This window comes from Panthera pardus, unplaced genomic scaffold, assembly GCF_024362965.1.
Source record: "Panthera pardus isolate Hobbes unplaced genomic scaffold, ASM2436296v1 HiC_scaffold_25, whole genome shotgun sequence".
NCBI classification, from domain to species: domain Eukaryota; kingdom Metazoa; phylum Chordata; class Mammalia; order Carnivora; family Felidae; genus Panthera; species Panthera pardus.
Genome location: NW_026526821.1, coordinates 67,599,684 through 67,612,139, shown reverse-complemented (window position 1 = coordinate 67,612,139; position 12,456 = coordinate 67,599,684). Strand labels below are relative to the sequence as shown.

At 41.8% G+C, this 12,456-nt stretch overlaps 1 protein-coding gene across 2 annotated transcripts in view; it reads left to right on the top strand.

The window, feature by feature from the left end:
- FSHR (follicle stimulating hormone receptor) overlaps positions 1 to 4,950 on the top strand; it is a 170,722-nt gene extending 165,772 nt beyond the window's left edge. For both annotated transcript variants that reach the window (XM_019417400.2, XM_019417312.2), the window contains one exon: positions 2,804 to 4,950. In XM_019417400.2, coding sequence (XP_019272945.2) covers positions 2,804 to 4,028 — 1,225 coding nt within the window. In that variant the 3' untranslated portion in view covers positions 4,029 to 4,950. The remainder of the gene's footprint in view (positions 1 to 2,803) is intronic.
- Positions 4,951 to 12,456: the final 7,506 nt, after the last annotated feature.

Sequence of the window (12,456 nt, the reverse complement as noted above, 5' to 3'; positions counted from 1 at the left end):
AGACTTGGTTAACCACACCCCTCATCTGTCCTTGAACCATTTATCTCTTTGTCATAGTTCAACACTTAGCTTCCAAAGTTATTTTGCTCATTTTGTGATTTCAGTTTTAGGCTTTCTCTTCACAACTAGATTTTAAATTGATTCACTGTGGCATATACATCTAAATACCCACACAGGGCCTGGGTCCCAACATGAACTAAGTAACCACCATCATCTGTCTTGGTATTGCTCATATTTGCTAAAGTCTCATTGCCGGGTCCCGTTAAACTTTGCACCTTTATCTCCTGTAATTCTTACAAAGGCAATAGTATTTTTATTCCCTCCTCACAGAGGCAGAACCTGAGCCTCGGAGACAGTACATAATTTGACCAACACCATCCAGCTCAGATCCAAACCCTTTTCTTTGTTTCCCAACTCAAGCTCTGGGCCACTCCACTACACACTTTGCAACCATCAGCTCATTAATTTATTGGGATTCAAGAAAACTATTTTTTAAAAATGACCCTAAACTGATCTCCCAACTCTTTATGATGCTTATTATTTGCTAACGTACTGCAGAAGAAACACCATATTCCCTCATTTCTATTTTTGTTTCTGTTCTTTTCTAAGAGACATACATTGTTTACGTTTTCCACATTCATGTGGCTGATCACTTCTGTTTCAGGAAAGGGAAGCATCAATATTTAAAATATGTTAGTAGCATTACTGACAGTAAGAATCTTCACAGAAGCCAATGCAAGCCCCAGGAAGTGAAGGCTGACTCTAGATGGTTAAGTCAGATCTGTTTCAATGAATGGAATTGCCATCTGTAGACACCAGGTTACTTACTTTCTGTTCTTAAAATCATGCTGCTGCTAATCTAATGACAGGGTTTAGGAGTCACAAGTTAGATGAAGGACCAAGTGATTCTCTTATCCCCGCTGCCCCCCCCCCACCTCCACCCCGCCAGGCCCATCCCTTGCCTCACCTTTCTTGTAACATCTCTGTCTGAACCAAAAGATTTTCTGGCATTTTAAATTACATGTATGTTCATTGTTTTGCTCCTTTTCACGCAACCTGTGAGTGCTGGGAGAAGCCCAACCAGTCTCTAACATGAAAGACAATGCATTCTCCAGGGAGGTGGAGGGAGGGGGGGGAGGGTCCCTTGGGCCAATGGACAATGACTTTCTGGCAATTCAATTCACTTCCCAGAGGGGAGAAACAAAAGGAGAGGGTTCTCCCTAACAGCCCCTTCTCAGAGGTTGATGGAGAAAAATTCAGTCCATGTATGTCAGAACACTTAGCCAGGACCCCTCCCTTAGTATCAAATGCAACCTTTACTTCCTCCACTCCCCCAGCTACTCTCTCCTAACAGCAATTTCTTTAAGTGTTTAACACCCACTTCCCTACTCACATGAGAGTATGAGAGAAACAAAGTCCCTTAACATTGCTGTGAGTTTGCTTTTCAGGGAACGAGAGCAGAAGGAAATGGTATGTGTTTATATGAAATTTTTTCCATCCAAAAAGAGACCCAGTGTAAAATATCTCCTTTCCTTAAGGCTTTGCTTTAAAACAATTATTACCCTATCTCTACATGCACTATCCACCCATATGGGTAGAATAGTTATCATCTGCTTTTCATTCAAATCCCTGCTGTAAGCACCTCTATTCTGTTGTCTAGGCCTCTTGCTCATTTGGGTTTAGCAGAAAAACCAAGAGAGAAAAGTAAGCCCAAGAAAGGACAGCTCCCCAGGGAGCGAGTTATAATCTTGGAATAAATTAGACACCCCCCCCCACACAATCTATGTTTGCTCTCCCCGCACTTACTATTTAATATGACAGCCCAGGTTCACCTTGCAGACCACTATATACCCGAGGCCTATTGTGGCTCCTGGGAAGTGAGCTAATAGAGAATAGGACCCTCAGTAACATCTCAGGCAAATCAGCAGACCTCTCACTAGCCTGAGTACCAAAGAGCCAGGGAAAGGTGCTGGTTGGGAACTGACTACAGATTCTGCTTTTCTACCTTATGTAGATATATACATATGAGAGGGAGAGGGGGAGGGAGGGGGGGAGGGGGAGGGGGAAAGAGGGAGAAAGAGAAAGAGAGAGAGGGAGAAAGAGAAAGAGAGAGGGAGAAAGAGAGAGAGAGGGAGAAAGAGAAAGAGAGAGGGAGAAAGAAAGAGAGAGGGAGAAAGAAAGAGAGAGGGAGAAAGAGAGAGGGAGAGAGAGAAAGAGAGAGAAAGAGAGAAAGAGAGAGAGAAAGAGAGAAAGAGAGAGAAAGAGAGAAAGAGAGAGAGAAAGAGAGAAAGAGAGAGAGAAAGAGAGAGAGAAAGAGAGAGAGAAAGAGAGAGAGAAAAGAAACAAGCAAATAAGTTCTCCATTCAGTTCATAACAGTCCAGATCTTACAGCAACTTCAGTAAATAGTGGAGGAATAGGGTTATATCCTACTCAGGCATGTTAACAGATAGCTGAATAGAAAAGGGTAAGGCAAAGGGTGAAGTAGATATTAGGTCCGTAAATTATTTGCACTTAACAGCAAAGCTTAGCTAGTCCCAGGCGCCTTCCTCCCACATTCAGGTTGTGGCCAGATGGTTTCCCCAGTGGGCCATCCAACTCTAGGAATATATACACAAGTTGTTCTGTTCATTTACAGTAAGCACCATTAACCCTTGAGCTTAGCCTCAAGGGCAGACAGACTTGAGAAGAGAAAAAAAAAAAATCAGGAAGAAACCCAATCATTTCCACCCTGTGCAAAAACAGTAATGTATTTGCCTTTCTGGATCCAGGATGTTGATTCTGTTCCTTTTTGTATTTTTCTAGCTCTGAGCTTCATCCAATTTGCAACAAATCTATTTTAAGGCAAGAAGTTGATGATATGACTCAGGCTAGGGGTCAGAGAGTCTCTTTGGCAGAAGACGAGGAATCCAGTTACACCAAAGGATTTGACATGATGTACAGTGAATTTGACTATGACTTATGCAATGAAGTGGTTGATGTGACTTGCTCCCCTAAGCCAGATGCGTTCAACCCATGTGAAGATATCATGGGGTATGATATTCTAAGGGTCTTGATATGGTTTATTAGCATCCTGGCCATCACAGGGAACATCATAGTGTTGATGATCCTGATAACCAGCCAATACAAACTCACAGTTCCCCGGTTCCTTATGTGCAACCTGGCCTTTGCTGATCTCTGCATTGGAATCTACCTACTGCTCATAGCATCAGTTGATATCTACACCAAAAGCCAATACCACAACTATGCCATTGACTGGCAAACTGGAGCAGGCTGTGATGCTGCTGGCTTTTTCACAGTCTTTGCCAGTGAGCTTTCAGTCTATACCCTGACAGCCATAACAGTGGAAAGATGGCATACCATCACCCATGCCATGCAGCTAGAATGCAAAGTACAGCTCCGCCATGCTGCCAGCATCATGCTGCTAGGCTGGATCTTTGCTTTCACGGTCGCCCTCTTTCCCATCTTTGGCATCAGCAGCTACATGAAGGTGAGCATCTGCCTGCCCATGGATATTGACAGCCCCTTGTCACAGCTCTATGTTATGTCCCTCCTTGTGCTCAATGTCCTGGCCTTTGTGGTTATCTGTTGCTGCTATGCTCACATCTACTTCACAGTGAGAAACCCCAATATTGTGTCCTCCTCTAGTGACACCAAGATCGCCAAGCGCATGGCTATGCTCATCTTCACAGACTTCCTCTGCATGGCACCCATCTCCTTCTTTGCCATCTCTGCCTCCCTCAAGGTGCCCCTCATCACTGTGTCCAAGTCAAAGATCCTACTGGTCCTGTTCTACCCCATCAACTCCTGTGCCAACCCCTTCCTCTATGCCATCTTCACTAAGAACTTCCGCAGGGATTTCTTCATTTTGATGAGCAGGTTTGGTTGCTATGAAATGCAAGCCCAAACTTATAGAACAGAAACTTTATCCACTGCCCACAACTCCCATCCAAGAAATGGCCACTGCCCTCCAGCTCTCAGAGTTCCCAATTACACACTTGTCCCTCTAACCCATTTAGCCCAGAACTAAAACATTAGGTGCAAAATGTATCTCAGTGTCAAAGGATAACTGAAGTCTCACTTTTGAAGTATATGCCATGGCATAGCTGGCAGAGTACTCTACATACTTCATCCTATTTAATCTTCCTAGCACACCTGTAAGGTAAATTGCTCAGGAACTATTACTCCATATGATAGATTAGGAAGCTGAAGTAGTAACAACATTCATAATTAAAACAATACATTTGTTTTATGCTTTATGATGTTCACAGTGCTTTTGTTCAGATCATCCCAACTGATCCCTATAAAAGTCCTATTAACCAGGATTATTCTTGGAATTTTATAGACAAGTAAATCAAGACTCAAAGGATTAAGTGACTTGTTCCAGATGGCTTGGCTTATAAGAAGCAGAGCCACAATTAGGTGTTCCGATTCCCAAAAAACTTCCAAGGGAAGCAGCACAATGTTCATTCACTCATTCATTCATTCAACAAATATTTACTGAGTACCTATGTGATGGCTTTGTTATGCGTCAGCTTCAGTAAGGTAAACTACATCTCCCAGAATCCCCTATGTGCTTCCCATCATGATGGGCTACAGAGAAGATTGTTGGGAAAAGAGATTAAGGGAAACTCTAGCCATTTTGTCACTCTTACACTTTGTTGCTGATCTGCTGATTCAGCTCACTGCTATGGAGCAGCCACTGGGCCTGCAAATGCTCTATCTTCCCTTGGATCCTCCAGGCAGTCTGACTCCTGGGCCAGGTACATGTGCTTCATTCAATGATGAAGAACCTCGGCTGCTGCAAAATTCTTTTATGACCAAAGGGAGAGGCAACAAGATGGAAATGGGGCAGTTTTATCTTGTGGGGTTCCATCTCATGCGGTGGCTTCCAGCATGCTAGTGGTCTTCCCTTTATCACTGCCTCTGTTGTGGACTTGAGCTCCAGCATGAGATGCATGCCTGGTTCTGCTTCTTTAGTTAAAGCCTAGTTTGTAGAAGATAGAGCCTACAAATGTAGAAGATAGAGCCTATATGGCATGTATGTAGATTATAATGTTAAGAACCTAGTGGCTTTGGAATTAGAGCTAAGACTTTATCATAAATCCTCGATAAGCGAGGACACTATACTATCTGTCCAGGCTCAACTTATTCATGTTAATTGGAATTGGTTAGAATTCCTAACTATTGGGCTTATTGTGAGAAGCGAATAAGAAAATGTTAAGTGCTTTAGTGTTATAGTAGGCTTGATACATTTTAGTTTACCTTTCTCCCCCTAGACCAATGCCCAGTACTCCTGACCCTTGATCTAGAACTCATTCCATTATACCATATTGTTCCTAATAAGTAACTATATTTCCCATATTTATTTTCCTGAAAGACCCAGTCTAGAAAACCTGGACCATAAATTCCAACCATAAATCTCCACCAAGCACTGTTCCATAACCACCTCACAAAGCTCTGAGTCTCCTCTCAGAGTATGCTCTTTCCATGTTGAAGCCAATCCTTCCTCCTCTTGCCTTAGGGCAAGCATTTCATAACTTTGTCCCAAATGAATTAACAAGGAAGTTAGTATAGGGCTGGAAGAAAAAGCAATCATTTCTCCCTATGTGCCCTGGCATCATCTTGATCTGTTGTGAGCATCCAGTGAACAATAGAATGGTTATCTTTAAAAATAGTGTAGACCAGGGTGTCTGGCTGGCTCAGTGAGTTCAGCGTCCAACTGTTGATTTCAGCTTAGGTCATGATCTCACTGTTTGTCAGAGGGAGGCCTGGGTCAGGCTCTGTACTGACAGCACAGAGCCTGCTTAGGTTTCTCTCTCTTCCAATCTCTCTCTCTCTCTCTGACCCTCCCCCACTCAGTTTCTCTAAATAAACATGAAATACATAAAAATAAGTAGTCTAGACCTAGGCTCTTCAGTACAGTAGCCACTAGCCACATGTGGCTACTGAGCACTGGAAATATGGCTAACCGGTAGGAGACATGCTATAAGTGCACACAACAGACTTGATTTCAAATAGTTACTGCAAAGAAAAAAATAAAGGATGTATGGTAACTCAGTAATTTTTTATACTGACTACCTACTGGAACACTACTATTTCGAACACATTAAGAAAAGTGTAAAATTAATTTCATCTATTTCTTTTGACATTTTTAAATGGAGCTACTAAAACACTTAAAGTCACCTATGTAGGTCATGTTTGTGGCTTATGTTATGTTTCTATTGGAGAACACTGGTCTAACCTGACACGAAAATAAAGCATTTTCATTTAGCATTTTCCTCTCTGGCCCCCACACCAGTTTGTCACACTGCTGGGTGTCCCAGCTCCATCTGCAGCCATACTTCATCCTTGTTTATGTCCAAAAGGAATAGGTTTCTGAATTTGGACTCAAAAGCAAGTAGCAGCTAAATTAAAACTAGGATACAGTATTAATTATTTTACAACATAGCTGTTGATAACACATTGGTTTAACAGATAGTGGTTCTAAGAGGCAAGAATATGTTTAAAGATAAATAAACGCCAAGAGAAGCTCATAAGACTTTTGTTCCATCGCTTTATCACTACAACACTTCCTGTAAGAGATGAGACTTTCCTTAAAAAAGCAAACATATTTATAGGGAGCTAAATTTAGTGCTCCAAAACTCTTAAGTCTTAAGGGAAAAATACTTCCTGCATTTGAATAAAAACAGTTGGCGTCCAGTGTATCACTCTTTTCCCATTAAAAAAAAAAAAAAAGACAAAGATTATACAGGTCACACCTCTAGGCTGTGACTCAGAGTGGTGCTTCAGTCCCAGAGTGGTAACAGAAAACAAAACAAAATGATTACAACAGAAAAGAAAAAACCCACACCCCCCCCCAAAAAAAAATCAAATATTATCCAACTTGTTTTTTTAAAATTTTTATTTCAAATCTCTAACACCACAGAGGACCAGTATCTCCCAGAGATTTTTCAAGTACCCATGACTTCAGAGGGATACTCGAAATATTGACACAGCCTAGGTACTGATCTTTCAGAATGAATACTGGCTGTCAACAATCCATTTGGCCATCCTCATGCAAACCAGGTGACTGGCTGCCCTGCATAAGTTTCTCCCCAACTCTCTGACCTCAACCTGGACCTTGCTTCCATTACTCTTTCCTCAGATTTTCACCTACCTAGAACTCCTTCAGTCTCATCCTGGCCAGTCTCTCATATCACCTTCCTCACCTCCACTTTGCTCCAGATTCTCTTTCACTGCTTAAGAAGCAGTCAGACAATATAGAATGATCCTCAAAAGGATCAGAACAAAGAGACTGAGTGAGAAAATCCAGAAGCTTTTAGCCAGCAGAATGATATGATGAACTAGATATACAGATTAATACATTTTTTATCTTGCCACATACAGGAACAATACTGGTGGGGGATGGAGGGAGTAACACATGAGACTATTGTACGACAGGGCTCAGTGGTTAACAAAACATGGAGAACCCTTCAGACTTCATTTCTGGAAGGGGTACATGGAGAGAGGAATAAAACAAGAGAAAGGCTCTTCTGTACTTGCATCACCAAGATGCTACAGATCTTATCAGAAGTGACACTCTGCCTTGTTTTGTCCAGCATCATATAGTATTCATTAGGAAATCAGAAAAAGATTACTGAAACTGATATCTCAATTCTAGGGTGATGGCCACAAGTGTTGGAATCAGTAATTTATAAGGAAAGCTCATAAAGACAAAGAATGAACTGTCAGCTTCTGAATAATCAAGGGCATGGGAGGAAGACAAATATATAGGATGTTTTGTTTAATATTTAACATTGAAAAAAAAAAAAAACAACTAAAAGCACAACATAAAGCCCTTCCATGAGGGTGTACTAACTGGTTCCCATCAAAATGGTTTCAGCTCAAGTAACAGAAATCCCAACTAAGAATGGCTTAAACCACAAAGCCAATTACATAAGATGCTGCAGACTTGGACTGGCAGCTCCATGATCTCAAGGATCCAGGACCTTTCCATGTTTTTGTCCTGCCATCCTTGGAGTGTTCAGTCATGATTCCTCCTTGGCAGCAAGGCTGTAGCAATTCTACACACCACATACAGGTATGACCAAATCCAGAAACAAAATGTAGATCTTTACTTCCCTGTGTCTCTTTTCAAAAGGGAAGAAAATGTCTCCCAAAAGACCCTCAGAAAAGATCTCTTCCTACCTATTATCTCATATTACTACCCTGGTAGCAAGAGAGATGGAAAACATGAACTCTGCTACAGTTAGCCTCTGCAGTGGAAAGACAGCTCTGTTAGCTAGGAAGGTGGAAGGGGAAGATTCAGTGGGGGGAATGTTGAGTTGGCAATCCCATCCTACAACCAGATTTAACCCAAATCCTTATGGGATGAAACCATGGGGTTCAAGGTCAAGAAGCATACCACACCTTCACATCTCCCATTTTATGTTCTCATCCCTCACTCCTCTCCCCCTCCACCCATAGCCCATATTCCAGCTTCTCCTCCCTATGTTAGTCTGTCCTTCCTGGGACAAACTCTAGAAGCTGCTTAGATCTCAAGGCAACCACTGGAGTCAGATATTACCTAAGAAATGTTCATTTAAGGCAAGATATGGAAATTGAAAAGAACAAAGAGAAGGGATAAAAGAAAAAAAGAAGTACAAGGACAGGAAAAGAGGAGACATGAGAAGAGAGAGAGAAAGGCAAGACAAGTTAAAGAAAAGAGAAATTCGGAAGGAAACCAGGTTCAGATGGTATCTTTTTAGGCTGGTACTTGCCCATCTCTGTCTTTAAACCCTTTCAACTTGTTGCAAAGAATTCAACTCAAAACATTCAATGGGCTCAGCCTTAGATCCCAACAGAGAGGTCCATTGGTCATACCATTATGTTCTAGACTTCCCACATACCATCATCTGGAGCCCTAGGATCTAGTTTAAAGGATGAGTAATAAGAAAATATTTCTGAAGGTCTTCAAAGCCTCTTTACTTCAGACACCAGAAAATGTAAGGAAAGCTCAGTCCTTTTCAAGACCTAAGTCTTCCTAATATTCTGTTCTAATAGCATTATCCACAGCCCCTGAGCTCTTTTCTTAGGCCTCAAAAATACACTAAATCCCAAAATTGTAATAGCACTCTATTTTTGTGCTCTCAATTCCTTTACTTAACAAAAGATTCCTTGAATCTTGAAACATTACTTATAAACAAACATACAAAGAGAAGAATATAAAAATCATCTTATTTCTAGTGATGCTCACCACATAAGATACAGAGAGAATTTTGGTTCTGCCTTTACTGAATTTTCAGGCAATTTTTCCCACATGTATCATTAGCCAGGGTCATTCAACTTCCAGGTATTAATGAGTTACATGAAGATGAGGTTTGGATAGACAAGGTTTTAAGTTGTTTCATTCCTTTTCATTCACAAAGCCTTATCACAGGGCTCTTATCCATAAATGAGTAAATAAATAATCTACCAAATGCCTACATGTTCCATAACATAGGAGAGAAGGGGAAGAAGGGGAGGAAAGGAAGAAAGGAAGAAGAAAACTTGAAAAATAGTAATAAAATTATACCTCCTCTGTCTATAAAGTGATGGGAACTCTTTATAGGCCACATCCCTGTAGAAATCCTTTCTCCATGTATCCCAACAAAATTCTCTTCTCCATGTATTCCAAGTAGAACATAGGCTGCTCCCAGCCCAGGCTCCCAAACACCACAGCAAAGGTAGTGCTTCCTCAGGTAATGACCCAGGAAGACCTCTATTCACTGTGACCTGATGGAACATTGGCTGGTGTGGTAAGCCCTCCTTCCTAGAATATCTGGAGGGCTTACAGCAGCTTAGTTTTCTACATCTGTAAACAGAATTAGACCAAAATTCAAGAGCCAAGTTACTTGTGGGAGAGAAGCTAATCAAAAGTCATATTAGTTAGCATTTGTAGTTATGCAAATATTTGGTGTTGAGATAAATTAGATCACTGGTGGCCACTTCCAGAAATCAAAAACCAACTTTAAAGAAGCCACACAGTTCTGTTTTCCATCCACTCATTCAATAAGTAAATATTTATTAAGCACCTACTGTAAGTCAAATACCATTCCAGTCACTAAAAACACAATGGGGAGGGACCTCAGTGGCTTAGTCATTTAAGCATCTAACTCTTGGTTTCAGCTCAGCTCATGATCTGTGAATCTGAGCCCCATGTCCAGTTCTGTGCTACTAGTGTGGGGCCTGCTTGGGATTCTCTCTTTTGCACTTTCTTCCCCTCTTCTGCTCATGCCCGCATGCTCGCTCACTCTCTCACACACACACACACACACAAATAAATAAACTCTAAAATAAAATAAGAGGCACCTGGATGGCTCAGTCGGTTAAGAATCCAACTTTAGCTCAGGTCTTGATCTCATGGTTGGTGAGTTCGAGCCCTGTATCAGGCTCTCTGCTGTCAGGATAGAGCCTGCTTTGGATCCTCTGTCTCTTTCTCTCTGCCCCTCCCTCCACTATTCCCTAAATAAACAAAAAACAAATAAAATGTAAAAACATAGTGGTAAGTAATCAGACAAATTCTGCCCTTGTTAAGTTTACATTCTGTAGAGGTAAGAGAAGACATACAAGCTCAATAACATATTGAATGCTAGACACTCACAAGTGCTAATGACAGAACACAAATCAGGGAAGAAGGGTAGCATATGAAATGTCACAAGATAATTTAAAGGCCTCCCTCAAGGGGTGACTTTTGACTGAAGACAGGAAAGTAGTAGAATATGGTACATGAGGACATTGAGGGAAGGATGTTCCAGAGAGAACAGCAAGTTCAGTGCAAAAGGCCGGGGATAAGCTTGTTGTGTTCCAGAAAAATAAGATCAGTGTGCCTGGAGCAGAGAAAATCGAGTGGGACAAAGACATGAAGCATAGGGAGCCAGATTATTTGGTTTCCTTTACTTCTAAAAAGGTCCAGATAGACAAACAGAAAAAAGTATATAAAAGGTTGTCATATCGGGACACGTTGGCAGCTCAGTCAGTTGAGCATCCGACTCTTGATTTAGACTCAGGTCCTGATCCCAGGGTCATGGGATCAAGCCCCGCATCAGGCTCTGTGCTGATTGTGGAACCTGCTTGGTATTCTCTACCTCTCTCTACCTCTACCTCTCTCTCCCCCCACCATGCCCCTCTTCCTGCATGTTCTTACATACTCTCTCTCTCAAAATAAATAAACATTTAAAAAAATAAAAGTTTGTGGTACTAAGCCAATGTGTAAACATTGCCTATCCTAGTCCTGAACGCTAGGAGATCTTGAATTCCAGTCACTTTTCATTTCCTTTAACAACGTGCCCCACCTCATCGTCCTGATTCCCCCAGCCCTACTTTACCTGTTCCACCATCATCTCTCTACTCCCCCCTATAGCAAAGCTGCTCTCCTGTGGAGCTGTCACTTTGTAAGGGATATGATAAATGGTTCACACCACAGTGATAATAATCTCTTAAATTCCAATGGGCTTTACACATTCTAGAAAACTTTGACTTGCATTGGCTCATTAGATTCTCAAAATATTCTTGTGAGGTAGGAAGGGTTCTCTTGTTAGAGAGGAAAAAATTGCCATTCAGAGGCTAAGTGGCCTATGTGGGGTCACGCAGCTAACAGAAAGCAGAGTGAAACTACAATTTGAGTCTCCTGCTATACCCTTCCTGAAGTTACATAAAAGTAGAGACATTGCAAACACTACTGAGAAGCCACTACATTTCCATACGGCTGGTGCTAACTGGTCACGGTGAAGCCTAGATGGTATAAATTTAATCAAATGAACAAGAAAAATGGAGTCACAAAGCAAAGCCCAGTTTTCAAGTGAGCAGGATTTTTACTAATTCCCTGAAACCTCATTTTTCCTACTGACCCTAAGCAAAATCCTGAGCTCAGCAAAAGCCAGGGGAAGATAAGGTCCATGAAGTATACTCTAAACCAGTACACCCCTAACTCATGGGCCATACTTGGCCATGAGCCAAAGTGGTTAATAAGTTTCAAAACTCTAAGCTATTTCCTTAAGAAAGAAAGAAATAAACTTTATGTGTATTTTTGTTCATCCTTAAAAAAAGTCAGCTTTTTTTTGAAGTGAGTAAGACCATTACATGGTCTGTGCCCCTTTCTCTGCCATAATAAGTCATTTCACAAATGAAGCGATGTGAGAGCAAAAGTGCCCTGAGATATGGGCAGCTCTGTCCCTGCCCTGACATCACACTGGAGAGCCCCCACTCTGGCCCTCTTGTAGCCATGCCCCAGCCCTGCTAAGGAGTCTGAGTCCACAACGCCAAGGAGACATGACCACCCAGTCTGCCCCAAATACTCCTGCCCCAAATACTCAGTGTTTGCCTTGTCCTCCCCATGGAAAACCACACCCCCAGTGTGTATACCACAAGGCCTAAAGATTGCTGTTTGTGGGACGTTAACAGACCTTAGAGTGCAGGCTGAAGCACACCATGCATGC